Source organism: Schistocerca gregaria, chromosome 2 (genome assembly GCF_023897955.1).
Source record: "Schistocerca gregaria isolate iqSchGreg1 chromosome 2, iqSchGreg1.2, whole genome shotgun sequence".
Classification (NCBI taxonomy): domain Eukaryota; kingdom Metazoa; phylum Arthropoda; class Insecta; order Orthoptera; family Acrididae; genus Schistocerca; species Schistocerca gregaria.
Genome location: NC_064921.1, coordinates 871,191,088 through 871,204,950, shown reverse-complemented (window position 1 = coordinate 871,204,950; position 13,863 = coordinate 871,191,088). Strand labels below are relative to the sequence as shown.

The following is a 13,863-nucleotide window of genomic DNA, read 5'->3' as shown; positions in this document are numbered from 1 at the left end:
GGGGTCTGGCTGCAGCATCGTGGACTCCGGAGAAACTTTCAAACGCAATAAAGTTTAACCGGTTTCGGAAAGACCATGTTGATATCTTCAGATCTGCCGTAGGATAGAACCGACATTGACAGGATAAACAGTTAAATAGCATAATGTAAGAGTTTACACAAGTATTTCGTTCTCCATACAACGTATGGCACAACAATATATCTTACGCTTCATAGCATTACGCCATTTTTTCATCACTACTGTAAGTGGTATTACACCACGTATATATATGTCAGTGTCGTGAAATGCATTACAAGTCGGCATCTGAAACATAAATGCAAGAGTATGTATAAAAATGATACTAATGCGCCAACTAAGAGTGCTCGCACACATCAACAGCTGACAACTGACCGAGAATCAGTGTAACATTCTATTACATAAGTGCACCAGGTGACACTGTAGTGATATGCCTCGACAATACCGTCTTCCATTGGACAAAAACATGAATAAGAAACTTCCTGACAGATTAAAACTGTGTGCCAGACCGACACTCGAACTCGGTACCTTTGCCTTTCGCGGGCAAGCGCCCTACCATCTGAGCTTCCCAAGCACGACTCACGACCTGTCCTCACAGCTCCAATTTTGCCAGTACCTCGTCTCCTACCTTCCAAACTTCTCAGAAGCTCTTATGCGAACCTTGCAGAACTGGCGCTCCTCTCATTCTGAAAAGCAGGGATATATTATTCAATGTAATTGTTTTTGGCTTATATATGTTGTACACAATTAGATTTTATTTAACATAAAAAATTATATGGAATAATATACCAACGCTTTTGACCAAAGGAAAACCGTACTATCAAGTCACAACACCACATGGCTTCTGCTGGGTATATCGTCCCTCTCTCCATTGTGTCGGTAATTTTCCGTAAGGGTTTTCGCACGTTCATATGAATGACTCGTTCTGTGTTCCGGTAGCAATGAAATACGCCACGTTGCGAAAAACAGATTAAATTAGTTCTCTGCGGAAATTCTCTTCCCAATACAATTTTGCTCCCAGCATATATCGTACACGTAGCTTGTTAAATAATCGTATCAATGTTGCACGGTACAAAACAATGCTACAGAGAAAGGCGATACAATTACCTACGTAGCTTTATGTTGGGAACGATAATAATGATAATATCCTGTTCTTTCCTGATGTTAACTCTGAAATGCTTTTAAGTATTTCAGTAGAAACTAATTTGATTTTTTTCATGGGAGCTGTTATCTCACTTTATTGAGGAAAGATATTATTACTGATACAGGCTAGAGCTTTGAAATTTATCCTCACTTAAATTCAGATTGTAATCAGTCTGACTTTAATGTAACGCCCTCCAAATATTACGCAAAACATTGAAACTTTTTCTACGCTTGTCTTGTCGGGTGAAGCCTGTAAATAGTTAACGTTTCCAAGTTTAACGTAATGGCTGCCTATGTGCCATTCTGACAAACGAAAAGCAGATGGCCGAAAGGATTTTCCTTCCATATTCTTGTAGTAGTATCTCGTTAGTTATTTCATATGGAGGGAGATGAAATGAAGGAACACGCATATTATGAAAAGGCATAAACATACCTTGACCTCTACAACAAAATACGTCAGTAGCTTTTCGCTTCCAGAACAAAAGTAAAAGCGTCCTACTTCAACAGCAGAGACGTAGTTTATTGTCAGTAACTCTATAGAACGTGGATTCTTGGACTATTATTATACACAGGTAACACACAATTATATTTGTTTTTCCATACACAAAAAGCATTCAAATAACTCTGAGCACTATGGGACTTAACATCTGAGGTCAGCCGGCCGGTGTGGCCATGCGGTTCTAGGCGCTTCAGTCTGGAACCGCGTGACCGCTACCGTCGCAGGTTCGAATCCTGCCTCGGGCATGGATGTGTGTGATGTCCTTAGGTTACTTAGGTTTAAGTAGTTCTAAGTTCTAGGGGACTGATGATCACAGATGTTAAGTCCCATAGTGCTCAGAGCCAATCTGAGGTCATCAGTCCCCTAGAACTTAGAACTACTTAAGCCTCACTAACCTAAGGACATCACACACATCCAGGCCCGAGGCAAGATTCGAACCTGCGACTGTAGTTGTCACAGGGTTCCAGACTGAAGCGCCTAGAACCGCTCGACCACAGCTGCCGGCTTTCCATACACAATATTAATTAAATGTCAGCGTTCCTTTCTCTTTCTGCAGTTTCACACTTTCTTACAGCTTCGGGTAGTCTGTATTTTTAGATTAACACGCAGTTTTTCTTTCTCTGTCGTTCTTACACTTCGTTCATGGAACACACTTTTGACAGAATTTTTCCAAGTAACAGAATTTTTACGCTGATTCTCAATCAGTTGTCAGCTGCTGGTGTGTGTGTGAGCATTCGTAGTCGACGCGTTAGTATCATGTTTGTACACAGTATTGCTTTTATGTGTGACATGCCGACTTCCAATGAATTTCAAGAGACTGACATATACAGGGTGCGGCAGCGTTCATAGCAGGATATTAAAAACACACCATCAGACAGTAACTGTAATTTATTTATTACCTCTTATATCAATTAATAGTTAAAGGTACGCCATTTACTAATGTGTAACTCATTGTCCATTGCGTGGATTACTTTTTGAATATGACTCCTGTCAAATGATGCCCCTCTGCACAACACATTCATCTAACGGCGTTGGAAGCTTTCCATAAGTCGGTGTAACGTATTCCCTGGGACATTGCCGACGGCAGTTCTGGTTTCACAGTGTGATGTGGAGTTGCTTCCTTTGGGATTATTGGCCCTTACTTCTTTGAGGATGACAGCGGGCGGCTGTAACACTACCTAAAGATGCTACAAGTCTTCGTTCTTACCCAATTAGGTATGGTCGATGTTGATGTGGAATAATTATGGTTTCAACAAGATGGAGTGACCTCGCATACAGCGAGAATTTGCATGGATTTCTTGCGACAGACATTTCCTTGTAGAGTAATTTCCCGTTTTGATGACATTTCCTGGCCGCCTCGCTCACCTGACCTTTCATGTGCAAACTTTTGCCTTTGGGGCTACCTGAAGCAAGAAGTGTTCCGAACACGTTGTGCCACCATTCCTGAGTTGAAGGATCACATCAGAACTGCCGTCGGCAACGTCTCAGGGAATACGTTACGCCGAGTTATGGAAAACTTCCAACGCAGCGTAGATGAATGTGTTGTGCAGAGGGGCATCATTTGACAGGAGTCATACTCAAAAAGTAATCCACGCAATGGACAATGACTTAAACATCGGTAAATGGCATAACTTTTAACTATTAATTGACATAAGAGGTAATAAATAAAAAATGGTTCAAATGGCTCTGAGCACTATGGGACTTAACATCTATGGTCATCAGTCCCCTATAACTAAGAACTGCTTAAACCTAACTAACTAAAGAACATAACATACATCTATGCCCGAGGCAGGATTCGAACCTGCGACCGTAGCGGTCACGCGGTTCCAGACTGAAGCGCCTAGAACCGCACGGCCACACCGGCCGGCAGGTAATAAATAAATTACAGGTACTGCCTGATGGTGTGTTTTTAATATACTACTATGGTGTAATACCACTTGCAGTAATGGTGAAAGAGATGATTTAATGTTATGAAGCGTAAGGTATGTTGTTTTTTTTGTTCCATATATAGTGGAAAATGAAATATTTGTGTACAGTGTTACATCGTGCTAGTTAACTGTTTATCCTGTCAGTGTCGGTTCTGTCCTACTGCACATGCGAAGACGCCGAAACCCGTTTCTTACTCTAATAAATGCTTCACTATCGATCTTTGCGTTTGAAAGTGTCTTCAGAGTCCAGTGTAACTTCAGGAGACAGTGTTAAGTTTTTCGATCCTCCCTTGCACTGTGGAGTTCAAAGTTCCAGCAGTAGCTGTCAGCCCTGTAATCCTGCCGCAGCTCGCTGCCCCCTAGGCAGACATACTCGAGTTTCCCCGCGATGTGTACCCCCCCCCCCCTCCCCCCCTGCACCCAAACAGCCCTCCTACTGGTATGGCGAGCACTGAGAGGGGACTTGTGGTGCTGTGTCGCAGGGCGTCCAGAGCCAGGAGCGCCACCTCTTCCTGTTCAACGACCTGCTGCTGGTAGCCAAGGCGCGCTCGGGCGGCAACTTCAAGCTGAAGGACAAGGTGCGCGTGTCCGAGATGTGGCTCACCAAACACAGCATCGAGGACGTCATCGAGGTGCACAAGTCGCCCGAGACCTCTTTCGTCCTGGGCTGGCCCACCACCAACGTCGTCGCCACCTTCAAGTGAGTACTTCCAACTTCTCACTCTGTCCTCGCTGCTGCTGCTGCTGCTGCTGCTGCTGCTGCCGCTACCGCTACCGCCGCCGACGACACCGCCGCCGTTTGTCGTGCAGATACGAGGGGCCTAAAAAAATTTTTTGGCCAAAAAAGAGGGATCCAGAAATGGTCTTTTTTCAAATATCTATAATTTCGCTAAATGGCAGGCAAGTAACTTCTAGTAAATGCTGCCTACATTTCTAAGTCTCTCTCTCTCTCTCTCTCTCTCTCTCTCTCTCTCACACACACACACACACACACACACACACACACACACACACACACACACACACACACACACACACACACACACGGGACGCTATTTTGCGATGTAGTCAAATATCCGTAAACAACGGTCCTAACTTTCTGCCAATAGTTCAATTCCTCGACAGCCTTTCCAGAACCGCTCGATGTTGTGCCTCAATTGTCTAGACATTGCTGTTCTCTGTAGTGGACGTCGATTACCGTCCTTCCTGATCAGCAACGCCCACGACTGTGTGGCCTTGATCAAATTGTTGGCACGATTTCACTACGACTCGACGCGACACTATAGTTCGTCCATATGCCCCCAGAATTTGAAGTTGAATCTGTGGCAAATTAAGATGTTTTGCCCCCAAGAATATTATCCGGCGTACTTTATCTTGGCGTATGCATCCGGTTGCCGCGTCATTTCTCCCCCACACTGTGCTGAACCTGTTATTCTTACCGCAACAGAACTATGTCTGTACGAAACCCTTTCTGAAGTCCATACGTACTAGAGTGTGATCGCCTTTCACTGCGTCTATACGCGACTTAGCAAGCGAGTCTGCTAGCTGGAGCAAATATTTTTTCTAGTGTTTACTATAAATTAGTTGTTTCTATTTCTTTTTCAGCTGAGTAGCGTGAGACTATCAGTACATTCATAATAGTATTAAAACCCTCAGTCTTCGGACCACAAGTGGCCCATCGGGACCATCCGACCGCCGTGTCATCCTCATGGACGATGCGGATAGGAGGGGCATGGGGCCAGCACACCGCTCTCCCAGTCGTTGCGATTGTTTTCTTTGACCGGAGCCGCTACTATTCGGTCAAGTAGCTTCTCAATTGGCATCACGAGGCTGAGTGCATCCGGAAAAATTGCAACAGCGCATGGGGACCTGGGTGGTCACCCATCCAAGTGCTAACCACGCCCGACAGCGTTTAACTTCGGTGATCTCACGGGAACCGGAGTATCCACTGCGGCAAGGCCGTTGCCTATAATAGTATTAAGAAAGAGTAAAATTTCCTTACGGATGTCAGGAAACCCTCAAGGTTCTCAAAATTACATCTACGTAAACGCTGAAGCTGTGAAACTCTTAGAGAAAACCGTATGTAGTGATCGCAGGTATAACATTATTGTACCTCAATTTTAGGAGATTTTGAATGTTTAAAAAACTTACGCTTTCGTATTAACACCACCGATGCCGTACAGAAGCTTTCGCCACTGAGAGCAATGACCATATCAGCAAGCCATGTATTATACAGGGTTGCTGTTAGGCATCTTCATTTTGCAGACCCATTACGTATATTTCAACATGCGTGTATCGTTTCCATCTCGTAGAGATGAAGTTTCGTCCTCGTGAAATAACACAAGAAATTAATAGCTTCCTGGTCAGACATATGCTAGTTCTTTCCTCTTACTCGAAACAAAATCACTTCGTTCAAAGTAAACAACCCTTTTTTAGAAGGGAGTAGCTACCTGATACCCTAATAAGGACTCATAAGTAGTAGAGTGTTTATACCGATTGTGAAAACTGAAATAAAGCACCCAAAACGTTCGGTTTTCTTTGTAAAAGTTCTCCTTGCGGGTACCGCACGCCTATAGTACGCTACATTGTAAGTCATGTCACCAAGGAAAAACACCTACAAGGTTATTTTCGAGTATTTTGATCCTAGTAGCCATGCACGTTAGTTAGTTCACTGCACTCCTGTATGACTGAGACAAAAGTTTATGCTCTTTTAAAAAGCCCGACACTGCAATCTGTCACTGAAGGCTATAATCATTTTTCAGCCCTGTAAAAGTGTTTTAAATAAATATCACTGTGCGGAACAGTTAAGGACTTTCGAAGTAGCAGACGAAACGCACATCTAAAATTCTTCAAAATAACGGCCGCGCCGTGGGAATGACAGTTGGACATCAACAGACAAAAAAAAAAAAGCCCAGAAAACAAATTTCTTGCACACGTGCCGAACTACGCCATGCTGGATAGAAAAAGAAATGAAAACGTCAGAAGCAAATTACAGACAGGTATTTTAACCTTAAAGAAGTAACGATAGTAACATTTCGCTCTCTTTTGTTTTAGTAGGACGTAAAGTGAGAGTTGATCTGGTCAAGTCCCGAAGTGCTTTCCCCGTCAGCCCTTTATGATCTGGCGGGGTTCTCAGTTCTCAGGCCCATAGAAAAAAAAACCTATCTTTTGAGGCATGACGGGATTGAGGCAATCTGTTTCTTTTTAGTGTGGTACGCTGTTAACACATGTGAGAACGTTCAAGGCCGCCAAACAAACGAAAAATAACACTACGTTATATATTAGTCATTAGCAGAATACTTCAGAATCTGAAGAAATTCAGCTTGAAGACAGCAGTGATAACAAGAAACATCTCCCAATCTTTACAGAACAAAAGAACACTTTAGTTCCAAATGGAATTTGAATTCAAAATCTTGGAGGTCATGGTCAAATTTTGTTGCTAATAGTGGGAGATGTGACAACTGGGTTACTTATAACATAGGATCAAGATGTCATTCGAAGTGTTCCCAAAGTAGGTGTTTTTATACAGCAACGAGAGAGAAAAAAATTGTTTTATCAGCACCACTTGTCTTGAAGTAACGTTTGTCGATTGTGACCTGATGGGATTCTCAAGTCCCTTTCCGGAAGAAATTAAGTAAAGGTCTAAAAATATAAGTTTTTATTTTTTCTACTAAATCAGTTACAGCCACAAAAAACTGAGGATTTTTCAAAGTCAAAGAACGGAAATTCAGCCCATAAAGAAAGGACGTCGTCGTCGCTACTAGTAACAATAGCGAGACGGACGTCATCGTATGAGACAGACGCGATAAGCCGAGCTTGAGGTCTCGGCAGCGTCAGCCTTTGGCGACAATAGGCGGATCTGGACAAGTTGGCGAAAGTGGAGCTAGGTGCGTCCACGGGCAGCTGAGAGCACAGTAAGAGTGGAAGAAGCCGCTTCCTGCTGCTGGCGCAGGAATGCCGGACAGGACGCTTGAGTCAGCCGCTGATGAAGATGAAGACACAAAAGGCCCACGCGCTATATCCGGTAGGGCAGTCCCTCCTGGTCCGGCGCTAAACTGCCGCGGGCGGGGGTCGGCGGGCACACTTTTTAGGAGGCCAATTGTGCTCGCTCCGCCCCGGAATAGCTCTCGACTCAGCCGCCTGCTTCAGATTCACCACATATTAGCATTTGAATGAAATCTTTCAGACACTGTTATATCCACGACTGCGTCACTTTTACAGAAACAGTCATTTATAAAAAAACTACGGTGTTTCTGTCTCTGATTCCGATGCTATGTCTTCTTACTGTATTGAGAAAACTGGAGTTTATCTGCTTAATTAATGGGTCTCATTGTAGAAATTGGCAGGTTTATTGAAACCCATTTACCACTGTTTCAAAGTTCATAAAAAGGAAATATAGACAACTGGATTACATGTTTTAGCAGAGGTACGTTAAAAAATAGCCGAAAGGCATCAGTGAAAAATAAAAGTTCACTTCCATAGAAATTTAAAAATGCACAACATAGTTGTTGTCATATATTTCCTCACCAATGTTCAGCTAGTGTTCTTGCTTTGCTTTAGTTGATGCTCATCTTATAGTCTCCCCTATCCATTCCGTTCAACTACACCAAGTACTTTGCTGTTTCTGACGGACTTACAATAACACTGGCAAACACTACGTTTTTATTTGTTCTCCATGAAGTTTAATTCCCTTCACAAATTTATCATTGGTTTCCTGTACTGCTTGCTCATTGCACAGACTGAACAACTTGGAAGGTAGACTACAACCCAGTCTCACACCCTTTGTAACTGCAGTTTCCCCAAATCTTCTTCCACTCTTACTACTGCAATCTGGTAGACAAATTCGTTCGTATCAAATCTCTTCCACTCCACTGGCTGGCTGGTACAGCAACCGTTACAAGTTATTTCAAGAACAAAACAGTCTTGATTTCGAGATAATGATTATATCTACAACGCGTTGCACCCTTTTGACGAATTATCAGATGATTAACAAAGAAAGGGAAAAAAGGGAAATATTAATTTTAAAAAAAGAGGGGGCATGGTCCTATTATGCATCCCACAACGAGCCAACGAGTAATTCAAAAATGGACGCAAGAGAAAAATTACTTAGTATAATGCAAATAAATATTATTTACTTATTGGAGCTGTGCCTGATAAGACCATGCGCCCTTTTCTTATTAATATATTTCTTTTCTCCCTTTCTTTGTAGATGATTGGAAAATGCGCCAAAGGGTGAAACGCGTTTGTTCGGATATTTCCTTTACAAACTTCTAGGACTTGTAGAGGGGAGTGAGTACATAATATTTTGAATAGAAACCCATGTCTAGAAACACACCGTGTCCGTTCCACGGCGGTTTCAATTCAGAAGTCAGCTGTTTAACTCATCTACTTCTGTTGAGGCATTAAGTGGGCGTGACACAGTACAGTTATTAGGTAACAGTTCGAGAGGAAACATAACGAAACATCCATTTACCACTTAAGCACATTAACACAAACTTCATGTCCTGCATATAGACTAAGCTGGGTTCCTTTCTGTTTTCGAATGATGTAAATACGTAATATTTACATCTACATCTACATCTACATGACTACTCTGCAATTCACATTTAAGTGCTTGGCAGAGGGTTCATCGAACCACAATCATACTATCTCTCTACTATTCCACTCCCGAACAGCGAGCGGGAAAAACGAACACCTAAACCTTTCTGTTCGAGCTCTGATTTCTCTTATTTTATTTTGATGATCATTCCTTCCTATGTAGGTTGGGCTCAACAAAATATTTTCGCATTCGGAAGAGAAAGTTGGTGACTGAAATTTCGTAAAAAGCTCTCGCCGCGACGAAAAACGTCTATGCTGTAATGACTTCCATCCCAACTCGTGTATCATATCTGCCACACTCTCTCCCCTATAACGCGATAATACAAAACGAGCTGCCCTTCTTTGCACCCTCTCGATGTCCTCCGTCAATCCCACCTGGTAAGGATCCCACACCGCGCAGCAATATTCTAACAGAGGACGAACGAGTGTAGTGTAAGCTGTCTCTTTAGTGGACTTGTTGCATCTTCTAAGTGTCCTGCCAATGAAACGCAACCTTTGGCTCGCCTTCCCGACAATATTATCTATGTGGTCCTTCCAACTGAAGTTGTTCGTAATTTTAACACCCAGGTACTTAGTTGAATTGACAGCCTTGAGAATTGTACTATTTATCGAGTAATCGAATTCCAACGGATTTCTTTTGGAACTCATGGCGATCACCTCACACTTTTCGTTATTTAGCGTCAACTGCCACCTGCCACCTGCCACACCATACAGCAATCTTTTCTAAATCGCTTTGCAACTGATACTGGTCTTCGGATGACCTTACTAGACGGTAAATTACAGCATCATCTGCGAACAACCTAAGAGAACTGCTCAGATTGTCACCCAGGTCATTTATATAGATCAGGAACAGTAGAGGTCCCAGGACGCTTCCCTGGGGAACACCTGATATCACTTCAGTTTTACTCGATGATTTGCCGTCTATTACTACGAACTGCGACCTTCCTGACAGGAAATCACGAATCCAGTCGCACAACTGAGACGATACCCCATAGCTCCGCAGCTTGATTAGAAGTCGCTTGTGAGGAACGGTGTCAAAAGCTTTCCGGAAATCTAGAAATACGGAATCAAATTGAGATCCCCTGTCGATAGCGGCCATTACTTCGTGCGAATAAAGAGCTAGCTGCGTTGCACAAGATCGATGTTTTCTGAAGCCATGCTGATTACGTGTCAATAGATCGTTCCCTTCGAGGTGATTCATAATGTTTGAATACAGTATATGCTCCAAAACCCTAGTGCAAACCGACGTCAATGATATAGGTCTGTAGTTAAATGGATTACTCCTACTACCCTTCTTGAACACTGGTGCGACCTGCGCAATTTTCCAATCTGTAGGTACAGATCTATCGGTGAGCGAGCGGTTGTATATGAGTGCTAAGTAGGGAGCTATAGTATCAGCGTAATCTGAAAGGAACCTAATCGGTATACAATCTGGACCTGAAGACTTGCCCGTATCAAGCGATTTGAGTTGCTTCGCAACCCCTAAGGTATCTACTTCTAAGAAACTCATGCTAGCAGATGTTCGTGTTTCAAATTCTGGAATATTCCATTCGTCTTCCCTGGTGAAGGAATTTCGCAAAACTGCGTTCAATAACTCCGCTTTAGCGGCGCAGTCGTCGATAACAGTACCATCGGCACTGCGCAGCGAAGGTATTGACTGCGTCTTGCCGCTTGTGTACTTTACATACGACCAGAATTTCTTCGGATTTTCTACCAAATTTCGAGACAATGTTTCGTTGAGGAACCTATTAAAGGCATCTCGCATCGAAGTACGTGCCAAATTTCGAGCGTCTGTAAATTTTAGCCCATCTTCAGGATTTCACGTTCTTCTGAACTTCGCATGCTTTTTCCGTTGCCTCTGCAACAGCGTTCGGACCTTTTTTGTGTACCACGGGGGATCCGTTCCATCTCTTACCAATTTACGTGTTAATGCAAACAAATGTGCTTAATAAGTTTCCTTTAATTTACGTCTATGGTCACAAACTTTTTGTTAACAGATTACCAGTTTCGGTCTGTAATGACCATCACCAAATCTGTTTTATAAAAACAAAGTCCTAATGTACTGCAGCCATAGTGGCATCGTGAAATGTTAAATGCAAAATCAGCACCAGCATCGTCACATATATGTAAATAACATTTGACGATGCTGGTGCTGATTTTGCATTTAACATTTCAGGATGCCACTATGGCTGCAGTACATTAGGACTTTGTTTTTATGAAACAGATCTGATGATCATTACAGACCGAAACCGGTAATGTGTTAACAAACAGTTTGTGACCATAGACGTAAATTAAAGGAAATTTATTGTATATACGAGTCACTCTTTTATTCGCAGCTTGTGAAAATGTGCTTAAGTGGTTAATGGTTGTTTCCTTTTGGTACTGCGTCACGACTAATTCAATTATCAAGCAGAAATGGATGAGCTGAACGTCTGAATAAGAACATTTCGTTTCCGAACATGAATAGGAACCCAAAATATTATATACTCACTTCTCTTACACATCTTAGAAGTTTATAACGGGATTTTCCGGACGCCTGTATATGTTATTTTGAAGCCACGATATCCTTCTTGAAAAACATTCGTTCCTCCTACACCCTCCCTCCCGCAGCCTCCAAGTACGCTAACGCCACCTAAGTACTGGGGGGGGGGGGGGGGGGGGGTGAAGCCGCGAAGTGTTCGCTGTGGTTCTAGGCGCTGCAGTCTGGAACCAAGCGACCGCTACGGTCGCAGGTTAGAATCCTGCCTCGGGCATGAATGTGTGTGATGTCCTTAGGTTAGTTAAGTTTAATTAGTTGTGAGTTCTAAGCGGCTGGATGACCTTAGAAGTTAAGTCCCATAGTTCTCGGAGCCATTTCAACCATTTTTGTTCGCTATGAGCGAGAGGCGCCGAGACAGGAAGTGCTAGCGGCTAACGTCAACCGCCTCCTTGTTGGGTGGTAAGTGGGCAGTGCTGGTAGTTAAGGCTGTAGCCGACATACGTACAAGCTGGTGTTGACGTGGGGGACAGTAGCAGGCACGAGCCGTCACCCCCAGGTGTGCGGTGCGGCCAGGAGCCGGCGGCCTCCCATCACACGGCGCCGGCCGTGGCTGGCCTCGTTAATCACGATTGATGGCGTTGAACGGCGCTGCGCAACAGCCTGCCCGCGGCTCAGCTCCGGCCGGTGACTTATGTCCGCTCACCGCGGCAAAAAAACGCGCTCGCAGCCGGAATCGGTCCCGCTCTTAATGACACCAGTTACAGCTGCTTCTTCTCAAGATAGCTGCCAGCCGCCGCGCACCCAGCCGTCTGGGCACTGTAATCGCTTGTGCACGTGACGAAGCAGGCGTCCGCTCCCCCCGTTTTGTTCTCCTTTTTCACGATCGGAAGGTCGAAGCATCAACGACTGTTGTTTACATCTTTCGAATACGATTGCAATGATGATTAGAGTTACACTGAGGTGACGGAACTCATGGGATAACGATATTTACACATCTACATCTACATTTATACTCCGCAAGCCGCCCAACGGTGTGTGGCGGAGGGCACTTTACGTGCCACTGTCATTACCTCCCTTTCCTGTTCCAGTCGCGTATGGTTCGCGGGAAGATCGACTGCCGGAAAGCACCCGTGCGCGCTCGAATCTCTCTAACTTTACATTCGTGATCTCCTCGGGAGGTATAAGTAGGGGGAAGCAATATATTCGATACCTCATGCAGAAACGCACCCTCTCGAAACCTGGACAGCAAGCTACACCGCGATGCAGAGCGCCTCTCTACCAGCGTCTGCCACTTGAGTTTGCTTAACATCTCCGTAACGCTATCACGCTTACCAAATAACCCTGTGACGAAACGCGCTGCTCTTCTTTGGATCTTCTCAATCAACCCGACTTGGCACGTATCCCACACTGATGAACAATACTCAAGTATAGGTCGAACGAGTGTTTTGTAAGTCACCTCCTTTGTTGATGGACTACATTTTCTAAGGAATCTTCCAATGAATCTCAACCTGGCACCCGCCTTAGCGACAATTAATCTTATATGATCATTCCACTTCAAATCGTTCCGTACGCATACTCCCAGATATTTTACAGAAGTAACTGCTACCAGTGTTTGTTCCGCTATCATATAATCGTACAATAAAGGATCCTTCTTTCTATGTATTTGCAATACATTACATTTGTCTATGTTAAGGGCCTGTTGCCACTCCCTTCAAGAGCCTGTCCGCTGCAGATTTTCCTGCATTTAGCTGCAATTTTCTAACCTTCTCTGTATACTACAGCATCACCCGTGAAAAGCCGCATGGAACTTTCGACACTATCTACTAGGTCATTTATACATATATTGTGAAAATCAATGGTCCCATAACACTCCCCTGTGTCACGCCAGAGCCTACTTTGTCTGTAGACGTCTCTCCATTGAGAACAACATCCTGTGTTCTGTTTGCTAAAAACACACAAGTTACAGAAGGGCAGTGCATTGGCGGAGCTTCTCTTGTACTCAGGTGATTAATGTGAAAAGGCTTCCGACGCGACAATGGCCGCGTGACGGGAATTAACAGACTTTGAACGCGATATGTTGGCTGGAGCAAGACATATGGGAAACTTCATTTCGAAAATCTTTAGGGAATTCATTATTCCAAAATCCATACTGTCAGTAACGTGCTGAGAATACCACATTTCAGACATTTCCTCGCACCACG

The 13,863-nt window shown here is 43.8% G+C and overlaps 1 protein-coding gene and 1 pseudogene across 8 annotated transcripts in view; one reads left to right on the top strand and one right to left on the bottom strand.

Moving 5' to 3' along the window:
* Positions 1-13,863, top strand: part of LOC126335266 (uncharacterized) — a 1,744,002-nt gene that overhangs the window by 1,692,975 nt on the left and 37,164 nt on the right. For all 8 annotated transcript variants that reach the window (XM_049998313.1, XM_049998318.1, XM_049998314.1 and 5 more), the window contains one exon: positions 4,068-4,285. In XM_049998313.1, the coding sequence (XP_049854270.1) occupies positions 4,068-4,285 (218 nt within the window). The remainder of the gene's footprint in view (positions 1-4,067; positions 4,286-13,863) is intronic.
* Positions 5,435-5,552, bottom strand: LOC126337103 (5S ribosomal RNA; annotated as a pseudogene).